The 16405-nt window shown below is 35.2% G+C and overlaps 1 protein-coding gene across 3 annotated transcripts in view; it reads right to left on the bottom strand.

Annotated features, from left to right (window-relative positions):
- Window positions 1–16405, bottom strand: part of SGCZ (sarcoglycan zeta) — a 336717-nt gene that overhangs the window by 153609 nt on the left and 166703 nt on the right. For 2 of the 3 annotated variants that reach the window (XM_040966026.1, XM_040966028.1), the window contains exon 2: window positions 2444–2545. The exons of the other annotated variant lie outside the window; for it this stretch is intronic. In XM_040966026.1, the coding sequence (XP_040821960.1) occupies window positions 2444–2545 (102 nt within the window). The remainder of the gene's footprint in view (window positions 1–2443; window positions 2546–16405) is intronic. 3 annotated transcript variants of the gene reach the window in all.

Genomic DNA, 16405 nt, shown 5'->3' with positions numbered 1-16405 from the left:
ACTTTCACAGCAGAAAGTAATTTAACTTTTTAAAAAAAATTCATGCAGCAGAATAAAAGACTGGTGAAATAGGAAGATTGCAGCAGACTGGCATGAACAGAGGGGGAAATGCACATTGAAAAACTACCCATAGTCTTTAATTGAACTGAACTGAACTGTTAAGTTTGATTTGAATAGTCTTGCCTGACAGATTTTTATCATTAAAAAGTTCAAGTCCATGAAACCACTGAAATGGATCAATGAAAAAACTTACTCCTAATAGTACCACTGAAACATGTTTTTAACCTAAGCATTAAGCATCTTGCTAAGTTTCAACCAAACTCATTTTAATAATGAAAAGATTAAGATGCAGAAAAAAATGTGTCTAGTTTTTCTGCAAGTGAACAGGTTCATGCATTGAGAAGCAAATGAAACTGCAGTGTGAGTCCTGCTTCCATGTGTGGTTCAGCAAGTTAAGTTTGGGACACCTGCAACTCAGAACCATGCACATGGAAAAAAGTCCCACCTTCATTTTTAATTCAGTGTCCAACTCTGTCCTCTTTCTCCTTGTGTCACTCCTTCAAATAAAGTCTAAACTATTTTTTTTCTTATTTTGAACATGCATCATTGTTTATGTAAATAAGCTTTTGAAAGGATAGTGAACCTTATTCTCCTACTTCAAACCAGGTCTACTTCTTTAAGTTCTCACCTGCCAAGACTCATCATGCTTCCTTACTCTCAGGATCCTGGTAACTGATAGTAAGAGGAGACAGAGGGAGGAAAACTAACAGGGCTGGGGGCATGGAAAGGACCTTATACCTTCCAATCAATATAGTGCACTTTTGAAATGCTTATGAATTTGAACTAATGTCTGCCCTCACCTCACTCAATGAATGTTAAGAACCCCATTTGCCACAACTTTACACTAACAAAATTAGAAGTCTATGTTCTTTGGAATGGCTGGAATCAAATACATCTCTGTTTCTTAGAAGAATCTAAGTTTATACTTGTTGCTGTGGTCTCACTAATGTCTCCGTTAGAGAAACAAACTTGGTGACCCTCTTGCTGACACAGGGTTTCAAAATGTTTCTTAAATTGTGGGCCCTGGAGCAGTTATTACTAATTAGTCTAAATGGCTGTCATAATAAACATCCTTGTTATCTTTGGACTTCTTACTAAGATGCATTTCAAAAAAGCTTATTTTTACAGTTATTCTCACATTCTTCCTGGGATAAGCAATTTCTTGATTTTCAACTATAAATTTATGCTTTCCCAAAAATTAAGTTGTCTACAGCTCTGAAGACAAAGCATGTTACTGTGAAGAGTGGTGACTCCCAAACAAGGGAATACTGATATACATAAACTTGCTAGTTATTTTTATTTTCATGAAACAAGTTACAAATACTACTTTTTTTATCCTAAATTTATTCAGCTTGAAAATTCAATTACATGTGTCTTTATGTTATCTACCTTACTAAAATTTGAAAAAATGGCATCAAAACTAAATTCCCATTACTCAGAATGCAGTTAAAGTAGCATTAATGAAGCTATGCCAGTTCACCTATTAAGCAATTAAAGATAATACAGTTTCCTATGTAAAAGTGTCATGAAAAACAGCATTTTGTTCTGTTTTCACTTTGACACTAACAAAAAATTGCTTTGAAACAAATTACTCAAATTATGAATTAGTACAAAGCACATTTGATATGGCATTATATTAAAAATATTAATAACTACTTTGGTATAAAAGAATATCTATTAAGATTAGTATTTTCCTGCAGCTTTACTGCAAACTTTCCATTTCCTTGTTGATAAGATGTATTTCCATATAGACAAATTTACTCCATAGACAGACATCTCCCAGGAGAATAGTAGTCTGGTAAGGCTTTATATTCCTGAAGTATTTGCTATCTTACAAATACAATACGAACCAAAATGAACAATTACTGAGCTTCAATTTTAAACTTTAGCATACTAAACAGCAAACACAACAACACACACACACTCACACATACTTGAAGGATATAAATTGTAGTTCGTTTCAAAAAATGTGTACCAAGAAATGTATTAAATCTCTAAAATAATCATTGTGTCCAATGAAGAGGAAAAGTTAGATATGTATTGAATTGAAATCATTCATTTAAAATCAACATTCTTGGCAAAAATCACTCCAACTTTAGTAAATACCCCTTTTGAAAAACCTATCATTGCGTTTCTAACTTTCAATTGAAACAGATATTTTTATAGGCTAATAAAAAGTAACACTGTAATTTATCCTCTGTTTTGTAAGTTTTAAACTAAACTCCAAGATTTTTCTATTGCTACATATTTTCATTTCTTCAAACAGGTGCTTAGCTAAAGAAACTACATTTTGAGATGACAAGGGAACTCTGTCCTCTATTTCAAGCTAAAAATGTAACTTCTAAATTATTCCTTACGGTAAGCCAAAGCCAGGATCACATACCTTTCTGGAATGAATTTCTTTCACATACAATGGAAGTAGAAACTCAGATATACCTTCCAGTCGGATTCCCTTCTTGGTGACTCTCAGATTTCCCATACCATCCTACAAGCAATGAAATATAGTTCACTTTCAGTTACGCAGAGAATGAATATCTGGCCACACTTTTCTTAGGGCTAAGTTGAGAAAACAATGAGCTCAAATCAGTGATTTAAGGAAAATAAAAGATTAAATCTACTTCATAAATGATTGCAGCACATTGCATGCATGTAGAGGACTCTATTTAAAATGAATAGGAAAGTGGTTTACAATGGACCTGGTGTTTGCCTCAGTTGTGCAAGAGCCTAATATTTACCTAATGCATAAATATTTTAGTTTCTTCATGCATCATTCAACTATTTATTGTATATGTCACTAGCCTACCTAATGATTTTACAAACTTCATTTGCAGCAATAACACATCCATTTCACAAGTATATAAATGATTCTATACGTTACACATAAACAATAATTTAAAATAATAATGAAGGATTAGCCAGCATTAATAAATAAGCTGTTCAGATATTCAAACTACTAGTAAACATGTGTGTGGTGTTTTAGAAAACAGCATTCTAGGGGTAGGAGGAGAAATAAGTGCACAAATAATGTCCATGAGATGAAGAAAATGTATAAAAACTGAGAGTTACTGGTAACTCAATAAAGGCAATTAGTTCATAGCTGGTAAGAGAATAAAAGAGGGACGACATTGGCACAGAGGAAAGTTGCCTCTTATGAGTCATATTCCATAAGAGAGTGCCTGGGTCTCAGTCCCAGTTCTATTCCCAATAGCAGCCTAAGAGACTGTCCGTGAAACTTACAGTAATTTGGTCCTTGCTTGGAAAATCAGAGATTTGAATTGAGGGGTGTGAGTAAGAAAGAGAGAAACATATTTGTTAAAGTAATGGAAGGAGAAAGTAATTGATTCTGGCTGAATTGAACTTGGTGTGAGAATTAAAGAGGCAATTTTTTAAAGCAAGTACAGGAACTGGAACTGGAAATGTCTCATAGAGAACCAACTGATTAAAATAAATGAATAAATAACAAAGAAATAAATAAGAATTCAAAGGAGCAATGGAAGCTTATTTCATTAAGAAAATAATACAGTTTTATTATTTTCTTATTTAAGTTTTTTACTGTGATACTGTTGCTTTACAGAAATATTCTTATGTTGTATGTTCAGAAATGAAAATGACCTCTGATTTATTGAAACTGTAATTCTTTTCTGGCTCTAATGTGGTATTTGCAATAGCATTCCTAACTGGTAACAGAATTGAATTCAATGTAAGAAACTCAAATTGAGAAATATACTTTGAAGGAATGCCAGAAAAGCACAGTAATGCAGCATGCTTCAGATGCAAAAAAACCGACACTTCTCCAATGATTGATGATTTCTGATTAGGTAGTAACAAGTAGTACTAGAAGATTATCATTGAGCTGTTAAGTCAATATACTCAAAGGATAACAAATGGCAATAAGTCAATGACCATGATCAAAAGATGTTAATAAATAGGAGAAAAATCAGAAAAATAACTCCTTGGATTTCAACAGACCGGTGGAGAGAGGAGTCCCAGATATAAGGAGCTCTGAGGACCACCCAGGTAAGACAGTAAGTCAAGTGCAAAATCAAAATTCTCTAACTTTGGAAAGGAATTCTGAATTCAAAAAGCTAAGAATGATAACCTTACTATACTCAGGAAAGATGGAGTTAAGTGTAGGTACATTTTTTTTCATGAACTTTTAAAGATTCCTCCATAATATGGCATGTGATTTGTATATTTTTTTCCAAAGATATTCTTGACTAAATCTCATATAGCAATATTCATATATTTAGCTATATTTAAAAATATTCATGGGAAAGTGGAATTAGAATTTGTAAAAATTCTTTGTAAAAAAAATCTGTAAAAATGATTAACACTGCATGGCATTTTTAAATATACACTGTCTATGAGCTTTCTAAGCATCAAAATTTTCAAATGCTTGCTTGAAAGAACTGTTATGAAATTGTCTCAACTTAATGCTAGGAAAAGGCCTAATGCCACTTATGAACTGTTACAATAAAAATAAAAGATTTATAAAATAGATTAAGTTTCCATTTCAATGTTAATTTTAAAGAAAATTTGATAAATAGCAACAGAAGAGGACAGACAGCAAATGTTATATCTACTGTTCCTTCCACCACATGCTTAATTTTTAAAACTTCACTCTTAAACTAAGTATTTTTCTTGTATTCTACATTTTACATTTTATTCATTTCATATATGAAATAAATTCATTTAATCTAAAACCCATTTGAATACATAAGACTGTCCTTAAAATACTAAGTTATGCTTCTATCCCAACTTCATTGAACTTATTAGTACATATTTTCTCTCATGTTTTATAAATTTTCAGTGTACATATAACCAACTCTATTCTTCCACTCATGCATCAGTTCCATTAACAATTTCTGAGAACTTGAAATACTATGGCTTCTCTTCTATAGGAGCAGTAGAAAAACGATTTATTCTTATCTGTCACTAAAGCTTCCTGATTCACTAAGTTCTCAGACACTTCAACATCTGAAAAGAAAATAAATACTGGATTTTCTGTTAAGTATGACATTTACAAAATAATGTAAGGTAACAGAATCTAATTCACCTATCTGGGCACCATGACCTTCTCTCAATATTAGCTTGACCCATTTACTGGAGTTCTTTATGGAGTGACTTGAAGTAGTGTTTTATTCATGTGGATATCTTCAAAAGGTTTAACTGTCATTAAGATGCTATTCAAAGGTTAGCTTTCATCTCATGAATTATTATAAATATATGCACTGCTTGTTTTCAGAAAGATTAGCACTGAAAATCAGTATAACCTACACCAAACCTTATCACCATTACAATAATAATGCTTTTATGCATCAACAAATAGTCTCACGTAGTTTCGTCTGAATGTGTCTCCTCTGAAATTCAGATGTTGAAACTCAATGGTGGCCCAAATGGTAGCATTAAATGCAGGACAGTAAAACTCCTCCCTTGCGAGGAGATGTAAGACCATTATAACAGCAATTTCACAGCTGCTGACATATGGTATTAACCCAAATGCCCATCAACTCATAACTAGGTAAAGAAAATATGGTTCATACACACTATGGAATGCTATTCAGCCATTAAAAAGCCACTTACAATATGGATCCTGTTGGAAACACTATGCTTAGTGAAATAAATCATACCCAAACATAAATATTTTATATTTTCTCTAATCTATGGCAACACAAAGAACACCAATAAAGTAATCTCTATTAACAATCTTGAATTTAATTCATTTCTCTTTACAGCCTGTTTTTTACTCCTGAGTAGCAGCAGAGTATCTTTGTATTTCTCCTCTAATATATTTTTACCTACTGCATCATTAAGCTTTTGACTGTGAAGAGAAAGGAAAATATGCCGTAATAATAATTATTGAAAACAATAAGGGGGAAGACAGGAAAGGAAGAGAGGAAGTGGAAAGGGATGAGTTCTTATGCTTTTTGATCTGTATCACAAAATATGTGAAGTCTATTCATTTTATACACAAAAATGATTTTCCACACAGCAAGTCTTCCCTCTAAAGGATGCTATTTTGCTCTTCCATCTTAGCAACAGGGAAAAGCCAACAAAAGGTGACCTTGTCTACTTTTGCCATGATCTTGGCTTTTCAAGATTCCAAAACTGTAGAAAATCAAGTTTCATTTACTTGTTGATTTTAAAGTGCCTGGCACTTGTTAAAGCAATACACATAGAATAAGGCATGTGTCATTTATCTAATATTGATACATTGTAGAGTGTCACTTTGTAAGAAGCTTTTTGTAGATTCAGTTTGAATTGTAGATTCACAATGAAGAAGTCATGAATCCTTGTTAGTATTGATCAGAAGCTAGGCTCCAAGAACTTATTGAGCTTCCTTGGAAATATGACAGAAAATGGGCAAACACAATTACCTTTTCCTGACATGTCACAAGGACCATAAGGAGCATGCCACCAGATGAGCCACTGAGTCTTATTTCAATGAGGAATTTGCTTCAGCTGTTTAGAGTACCATGAACCAAAAACATTTATCAGCAGAAAGTCATCTTCCCAAAAACTGCATCCTTAACTAGGGTGGATTATATAACTAACAATATTAGACGAGATCGGGCACATTCAGGGTGGTATGGCCGTAGACGGATTATATAACTAACAATATTAGAAAATGAAGACTTGGCTGTAGATCCCCAATTTTGACAGTTCTCAACGTCCAATCCAGCTACAGATTTCTTTATAGAAATCTTCATTTCTATCTCTGCTCCATCTACCCTTCTCTTTGAAGCAATGTTATTGTATAGGTTTTTGAGACATCTTTATTGAAATGTAATGAACCCTTTAATATTTGTTAAAAGTTAAATTGAAACTCATTAAAATGTGCATCCAAAAAGAGCATCTCCAGTGCTCATTTTCAACGATATTTTTGGAAACTTTCTTACAAAGCAATAACAAAATGTATTTTCAGATAAGTATTAACTCTCTGCAATGACTATCAGGGTTGCCCCCCCCCCAAACACAGACACACACACACAAATTAGAATAGATAAACAGAACAACAAGGAAAGCTTGGTCAGTATGGACTCACACATACCTACTAGGTAGGACACAGAGCAAGTACTCCTCACCAAGCTACCGAAGATTTCTCTGCACACCCCTCCAAAAAACTGTTACACACCTCAATTGTTGAAATGTCAATGAAGTAGTCACAGGATGTGGTTAAGAACTTGCATTATTTACAATATATTGTTTACTCAATACTATGTCAATTAGTACCATAACATTGTATACTGTTCCTGATGTTATGTTGGGGCTTCTGATTGATCGGGATTTTACTCTGTCGGTTCTGCCTTCAGTCCAGAGAATGTCTCCCCAAGAAACCGTTGAACTTATCTGGACGATAAGATTTTAGACTCTATGCTTGGTGTATGCTTACAATGAAGGAATCTCAACTGAACTTGAACTGTGGTTATGCAACAAGGTGGAAGAATCCACCATGGGGGGAGGGCTATTGGAGGGGAAGGAGGAATCCCAGTACCTATGGAACTGTGTCACATAATAAAATGTTAGGAATAAAAAAAAAAAGCAAATTGGAGAATTCAAATCTTGATGCTATAAATGTGCATAAAATATCTTACAGCAACAGTGTAGTTGAAGATGGTCACCAATATATCTGTCATTTTAAAGATATTTCTGTAGAGTCAACAGCTCATCAGCTTTTAGCCAGGTTTTCACAAGTCAGGTTAAGATTGATACTACATCAAAACAGCCTGGTACTGACACAGAGAAAGAGAGGAGGATCAATGAAGCAGAATAGAAACAACAGAAGGGAACCAATGCAGATACAGCCAAACAATCTTACAAGAAAAAACAGAAGACAATCCATGCAAATGGGAAGGTCTCTTCAATAAATGCTGTTGGGACAACTGGTTAACAGCCTGCAGAAACAAGAAGATAGACCCACATCTTTCACCATACACTAAGATCAAATCTAAATGGATAAAAGACCTAAACCCACATTCAGAAACCTTCAAACTTTTAGAAGAAAATGTTGGAAACACCCTGCAAGATTTAGGTGTAGGCCCTGACTTCCTAAAAAGAACACCAAAAGCAATAGCAATCAAGTCCAAAATAAATAAATGGAACTTCATCAAACAAAGAAGCTTCTGTACAGCAAGGGAAACAATCAAAAAAGTAAAAAAGCAAACCACAGAATGGGACGATATCCTTGCACACTACATAGGTGATAGGGGGATAATCTCCAGAATATACAAAGATCTCCAAAACAACCAAAACACACAAACCACTCAAGAAATGGGCACAGAAAATGGGCAGATGTTTCACAAAGAAACAAAACAAAATGGCAAACAAACATATGAAAAAATGCTCAAGTTCCCTGGCAATAAGGGAAATCCATCAATGAGGTACTACCTAATGCAAGTAAGAAAGGCTCACATACAAAGAAACACCACCAACACTTGCTGGCAATGATGTGGGGAAAAGGGAACCCCTCCCCACTGCTGCTGGGAAAGCAGTTTGGTGCAGCCTTTATGGAAATCAGTATGGAGAACACTCAAACAACTGAAAATCTGCATAGCATATGATCCAGCAACAGCACTCCTAGGAATATACCCAAAAAACCTGTTACATGAGAAACCTACATGCACCCCTACGTTCATAGCAGCAAAATCAATAATTGCAAAAGCTTGGAAGCAGTCGAAATGGCCATCAACAGAAGACTGGATAAGAAAGCTATGGTACATTTACTCCACTATTAAAAAAAAAAAAAAGAAATACTTTGTGGCCTAAGGGAAATGAGCCAATCCCAAAAGGTTAGATACCACATGTTTGCCTCAGTTTAAGATGAAATGTCAATCTGAAAAATAGTGCTTATAAATTGTAATATTTTTTCAACCTCTAACACCCTGTATCACACACTGTAAGATGTGATAATCAATGAACCAACAATCAATGTGAGTCAGACTGCTCATGAACTACATCAAAGAATTGTAAAACCGAACACCCTACGCTTCTCAGTAATGGTGCGGGAGAGCAGAGACATCTTCCATCTCCCTAGAATGTGTGAGAAAGACATGAAGTATAACCTATCAAGAATGTAACAGGTAAACTTACATACAACAGACTCTAATCAGCATTAGACAATAGTAAAACTACAAAGACATACAGGGGGAATCAAGAGTGACCCTGACAACCCCTTAACAGGAGGTCATATGCACAGAGCAGGGGGGGACCCCAGAGTGGAGCAGGTGGACAGGAAGAGGCTTGTATCCCAACCCTGGAGACTCCCAGATCCTCACCAAGGACTATCAGTACAGGCACCAAGGACTACATTCCTATTGCCAGGGAGACCAAGGGGAACTGGAGTGCCTTTGGAGGCCAAGAATTCTGAGGTCATCCACTCCCAGTTTAATCTCCCCACATGGGATAGAAGAGACCCAAATCCTTCCTTGCAGGATCCAATGTCATCAGAACCACAGCCAGGAGCCCTGAGTGGTCTGCAGAAACAGAACAGGAAACTCCCTTCGGGACTAGGGAGAGGAACTTTCTCTGGTCCTTACTTATTTCCAACTTTGGATCCCCAGTCTCTCCTGCAATGACCATCAGGTTTGTCCCAGAGCCCTCCCCCGCTCCAAAACAAAACAAAACAAAACAAAACAAGTTAGTATAGATAGAGAACAACAAGGAAAGCTTAGAACCAGACAGGAAACGGCCAGCGGGGACTCACATATACCTTACTAGGTAGGACACAGAAATAAGTTACTCCTCACTAGGGTATTGGAGATTTCTCTGCACACCCCTCCCAACAGTGTTCTGTGCCTGAACTGTTGACATATAAGCCAGTTTGGACTATCCTGAAATCTGCCAAGTTCAGTAAAAATTATGCTTCAATACAATAAACTGCTAAATACAAAAATGAAAATACATGCAAGACAGCTGAATAGTACCTATAGCCATTTTAAGGTGGATAGAAGCCGGTTGTATATAAACTAAAATTGAAATGTCAGGAAGTAGTCACAGGATGTGGTTAAGAACTTGCATTTTCCAACATATCAATCATTCAATACCATGTCAATTAACTCCATAATGGTGTAAATTGTTGTTGATGCTGTGTTATGGCTTTTAATTGGTTGGGACGATATTCTGCTTTTGACCAGAGATGGTCTCCCCAAGAAACTGTTGAATTGATCTAGACAACAAGACGCTGGTTTCTATGCATGGTATATGTTTGCAATGAAAGAAGCATGACTGGATTTGAACTGTAATACTGCAATAAGGTGGAGTAATCCACCATGGGGAGGACATGGGGAGGAGTTGGAGGAACCTCAGAGCCTATGAAACAATGTCATGAAATGAAATGCAATTAAAAAAAACTACAAAAAAAGACTGATGCTAAAACATGAGAGTCAGCTTCAATACTACAGAAATTATTTCACTCAGCTAGAAATCAGGTAACTTCAGTGTAATATTGAGTTTGAGAACTCTAAAACCTGATTTAATTTTTTTTCTAACAGAACATTTTAAGCATTCTGTCAGCTCCAGGAAAGCACTTTTTTTAACACTTGTGCTGCACACTTTCTTCTACAGCACACAATTAAATCATCACAGATCATCACAAAACACTTGTTAGTAAGCAACAATAATTATATGCAACCTCCTAGGTCATGATAAATGATGTGCATCTGTTAGTTTCTACCTACTGAAAAACTACAAAAGGTATCTTCTCAATGGGAACTTGAAATCAAGCTTTTGAAAGTTGCTGTTTATAATAGCTGCTTTTCAAACATTTAAGTTGAGGTGCATTTGCATTTAGAAAAGTTCAAAAAAGCATAATACTTAATGGAATATTACTTGTAGAGTGAACCAGTGGATGAAAGATCACTCTCTATATTCCCCTTTCTCTCTGTAAATTTGCCTTTCAAGTATAAATAAAAATTTTACAGTGGATGAAGAATGTGGGTGGGAGGCAGGATAGGGTGGGAAACATTACTAAGCATTGTATTGTGAGATATATTGAATTTCTATCTTATATCAATAATGTAATAAAAATATGCTCACTTTCAACCTCTACTGACTTGTTTTTCTTTTAAAGAACTCACCAACTTAATTGGCTCTCTCTAGGAGGCTGATGCTCAGAAACTTGTTTGAGTACATAGGAGAGGAGGGAGTAATGCTCTCTGTGAACCCCTGATCCTACAGAGACAAACATTCCATCCCTGGCCTGTCAAAGTGGAGAGGAATAAATGGTCTAATATTCCTAAAAATGGGGAGCTAAAAAAAGGCAAACCTGGACTTCGCAAAAGATTTTCTGAAGCTACCTCTGCCATTATATTACCTCTACAGAGACTGTTAAGCTCAACTGAGAGACCGTGAGGATTTTTAGATGACTCTGAGGTTACAAACTGATGGAAAATGAAAATTAGATTTTACTACAGCTAAGGAAAGGAGGTTCTATGCAAGGGCTATTTGGGAACCATAGAGGATTATACAGCAGAGACGCAATAGGTGCAAAAGACTCATATGTGAATCCCAGTATCATCTTCCAACTTGACTCAACTATTATTAGGGAACATAAGAGTAATCTTCTCAAGGCAAAAATGACATCTGGAGTCTCTGCAAATTTTTAAACACTGAATGTAGATTTAAAAAAAAACACCAGAAATCAAATTCTATTGTAAAAATTATTTGCCATAATTATGTTTCTCTAATCCAAGTGATACACGGATGTTTCAACATCATCATTTCAATACTTGTAATATACCACTTCAACAGAGTGAAGACCAACAAAAACATAATTATCTCCATACATAAAGATAACAATAAAAATCAATCTTTCACTGTAAAATCTCTGACCAAAAACAGAAATAGAAATGTAAGGCACATACTTCATTGTAATCACTGCTTTATACAGCAGCCAAAAACTCAAAGTCATGAACAGGAGAAATGTCCATCTTCAGTCAGGTAGCATAGGAAGGTGTTATCTAAAGCAACTAATCAAGAGAAGAAAATAAAGGAAATACATTGTAAAGGAGGAAGTCAGGCTGCCACTGGGCATAGATAATATGATCTGATACACAGAAAAACTCTAGAGACGGCAACAGAAACCTGTTAGCACTAATATACAAATGTGGCACATTTTTCAGAATACAATGTATAAAAATCAATAGCATTCTTATACACTAACAGTTAATCACTTGAAAAAGAAAGAAAAAGCTCATCTCTGATTGCTAAAAAATTAAATTCTTGGGAATAAGTTTAACCAAAGAAATGAACTGTGTCTACAATGAAAACTTTAACTAATGAAAGCAACTGAAGATGACTGAAAGAAATAGAACTTATTTTTTTCACACAAGGATCAGAAGAATTAAGGTCATAAACTTTTCATATTATTCACAGTGATAGTCCATGGTAAGCCTATAAAATACAGTTGTACCTATGAGATATTTGAAATCTATTCTCTTCGGCTTAACATGTAATTTTAAAAATCTCAATTCAATATTTCACAGAACCAGAAGAAAAAAAATTGTGGAATCACAGAAAACTTGAATAGTGACACTTATCTTGACTAAAAAAGAGCACATCATTCCTGTGTTACTCTACCTGATTTATACATATTACAAAGGGAATATAGCATAATGTTGGGTTAAAAATAAATCTATGGACTAACAGAACAGAATAGGAATCCCAAAAGTAAACCCACACACCCAAATTGTCTGCTCATAAGAACATGCATTGGAGCAGTACAGTATTTTTAATAAATGACTCTAGGAAACTGCATATACACATGTAGAACAGAACTAGATTGCCATTGTCAACAATTTACAAAAATGAGCTCAAAGTTTTGCTATTATAGATTGTGCTGCTGTAATATAGGATTACAGATCCCTTTCTCATATGTAGATTTCATTTCTTTGGATATATTCCCAGGAATAGGGTAGTTGGGTCATTCAGCAGGTTAATTTTCAGTTCTTCTAACACTTTCCAACCTGACTCCCTAGTGGTTGTACTAGCTTACACTCCCACCAAACCACATCCATGCCAGCAGGTGTTGATAGCAGAGATCTGAATATAGGCCAATCTCACTGGAATTAGGTGGAAATGTGGTTTTCATTTGTATTTCCCTGACAGCTAGGGAGCCTGAGCATTATCTTTTCCATGTGTCTATTAACCATTTGAAAAATGTCAATTCATGTCCTTTGCCCATTTCTTCACAGGGTTGGTTGTTTGCTGTCATCGAGTTTCTGAAGCTCTTTGGATATTAGTCCCCTACCAGTTGTGTAGTATGCAAACATTTTCTCCCTTTCCTTTGGTTACTTTTTCACTTTGTCGATTATCTTCTTTGCTGTGCAGAAGCAGCTTTTAAGTTGATATATTCTGATTTGTTTATTTTGGCTTTGTCTGCCTGTGCTTTTGTTAACTTTTCTAAGAAGTATTTCCCAATTCCTCTATCTTGCAGAGTGCTTATATTTCTTCTAATAGGTTATTGGTTTCTGGGTACAGATTTAGTTCCTTGATCCATTTAGACCTACTTTGATTTTTAATTTAGTAGTCATTTTTTTGTTGTTGTTATTATTGTAAAGTCAGAATATAGAGAGAGGAGGAGAGACAGAGGAAGATCTTTTGTCAGTTGATTCACTCCCCAAGTGGCCAATATGACCAGAGTTGAGCCGATCCAAAGTCAGGAGCCCACAGCCTCTTCTGGGTCTCTCACACAGTTGCAAGGCTTTAGGCCATCCTCAGTTGCTTTCTTAGGCCATATGCAGGGAGCTGGATGGAAAGTGGGGCTGCAGGGATTAGAACTGTTGCCCATATAGGATTCCACTGTGTGCAAGACCAGGGCCTTAGCCACTAGGCTCTTGTGCCGGGCCCAAGAGCTGATTTTTTTTATAAGGTATCAGGTGGGGGTCTTGCTTCTGACCTCTGCAGGCTGCTATCCAATTGTCCCAACAGAATTTGTTGAAGAGACTAGACTTTTCCTCTAGATTATTTCAGTTCTCTTGTTGAAGATTAGTTAGCTGTGTATGTATGGGCTCCCTTTTGGGTTTATATTCTGTTCCATCAATCTTCTCATCTCTGCACCAGTTGCAGATTATTTTGATGACAACTACCCTGTAGTCTGACTTGATGTCTGGAATTGTGATTCCTACAGCTTGATATTTATTTTTCAGGATGGCATTGGCTATTTGTGGTCTCTTATGTTTCCAGATGAACTTTTATATCTTCTTTTCTAAATCTGAGAACACTGTTGTTGGGGTTTTGGTTGTGATTGCATTGACTTCTGGGAATATGGACATTTGATGATCTAGCAACATATGAGGTTTCCCCATCTTTTAATATCTACTTCCATTTTAATGTTTTCTAGTTTTCCTCATAGAGGTCTTCCACATATTTAATTAAGTTAATTCCAATATATTTAAGGTTCCTCTGTGCTATTTTAAATGGGATTGTACTTAAAATTTCCTGTTCAGCTATGGAGTTATTTTCGTATATTAATCCCATCAATTTGTGCTCATTAATTGGCAAATAATGTACCTGCTATCCTTCCAAAGTGTCTTATGAGTTACCATGGTCTCTTGAATGAATCTTTTGGTTCTATTAAGAGGATCATGTAATTTACAAACAGGGACAATTTCAATTTCTCAGCTACAATTTAAATCCTTTGTTTTTCTTCCTTAATAGTTCTAGCAATGACTTCAAATATAATGTCGAATAGCAATGGAGAAAGTTTAGTCCCAGGCCTTAATGGAAAAGCTTCCAAACTTCCCAGTTTAGTATGATTTTAGCATTGGGCTTTTTATATATTATTTTTATTGTGTTACAGAATGTTCTTTCAATGCCTATTTGCTTAATGTTTTTAGCATGAATTGGTTGTGCATGTCAATACTTTCTCAGGAACTATTAAGATCACAGAAATAACCCAGATGTCCATGCAAAGAGGAGTGGTTAAAGAAACAGTGGTACATTTATTCCATTGAATAATACTCAGCCATTGAAGACAAAGAAAATATACTATTTGCATCCAAATGGTCCCAACTAGACAGCATTATACTCAGTGGAACAACTCAATCCCCCCAAAAAAAACATCATATATTTCCTCTGAAATCAGGCAATTTTCATGCAAAATACAAGGTCCAGCCCTTTTAATGCTGGTTTAGCTACATCTGAAAGGGATTGGTATTATTGTTTTTATTCTCATTCATTCAAAAAATTTTAGTTTTTGTTACTAATTTCCTCACACATGTCACAAAATAGTATTGTTTGCTTAAGAAAGATTAGATTTTTCTTTCTGATCTCTTCAGTGACACAGTGGTCAAGCAGTAGCATTTTTTTTTAACTTTGTTGTTGTAAATTTCCCATTATTTTCCTGTTTTTGATTTTGTTTAATGGCTTTTCATTTAAGGTGATATATAATAACTGCGTAGTAGAGACTGTCACATACAAATGTGAAGATACAATGCAGCACGCATCTCTACTTCCAAATCAAAGATGGACTCTCAATGAAACTGTTGACTATCTTGACCATATAATGGCAGGCTCTTTGCCATTGCCCATTCCTATCACCTCAGGATATACTGAAATACCAAATGATGGACTTACAAATGATTGTGAAGGACTATACTATTGTAATGATATGGCGAAAATCAGTATTGACATGGGGATTTGTGGGGGAGGGAGGAAAATCCAAGAGGCTATGGAACAATAAAATAAAATGATTTCATGTCTATATGTGAGACCTGAAACTTTGAGGCTATTAGCGCAAAAGAGGGAAAACATTTCAGCACACTGGAATAAGGCTTTTCTATAATAGACCCTAATGTACAGGACATAAATGCAGGAAAAATAAATGAAATTTCATTTGAGTTTTACACAGCAAAGGGAATAATGAGTAAAGAAGCAACCTACAAAATGGGAGATAATATTTGCATGCAAAATATCAGATCAAGGGTTAATATTTAGGATATATAAAGAATGTAAATAATTTAGCAATAAAAGTATTACATTTAAAAGTCAAGATCCAAACATATTTCTCAAAATCACCAAACAAATGTCCAACATTACTACTAGCAAATATGCACAAAGCCACATGCAGCTATCATCTAATGCCAGTAAAACTAAATATTATAAATAAGGCAAAAATTAACAAATATTTTCAAGGATTTGAAGGAAAGGGAATCCTGGAACATTGTTGGTGGCTTTGAACTGTAGACCTGTGGGTGACAGAGCTTAGAAACCCGCCCCAAGGAGAAGATTCTAATAACCAGAAGTATAATGACCAAGAGCAAAAGAAGAGACAAAGGCACAATGAATATTACTAAAGACTGCCATGCAAAGGCGCAAAACCTTATGCCAATCTCTAAATCAACTGAGG

Source organism: Ochotona curzoniae, unplaced genomic scaffold, assembly GCF_017591425.1.
Source record: "Ochotona curzoniae isolate NIBS_2020 unplaced genomic scaffold, NIBS_Ocur_1.0 scaffold_4505, whole genome shotgun sequence".
In the NCBI taxonomy this organism is placed as follows: Eukaryota; Metazoa; Chordata; class Mammalia; order Lagomorpha; family Ochotonidae; genus Ochotona; species Ochotona curzoniae.
Note: the sequence above shows the minus strand (reverse complement) of the source record. Positions and strands in the feature narration are given on the sequence as shown.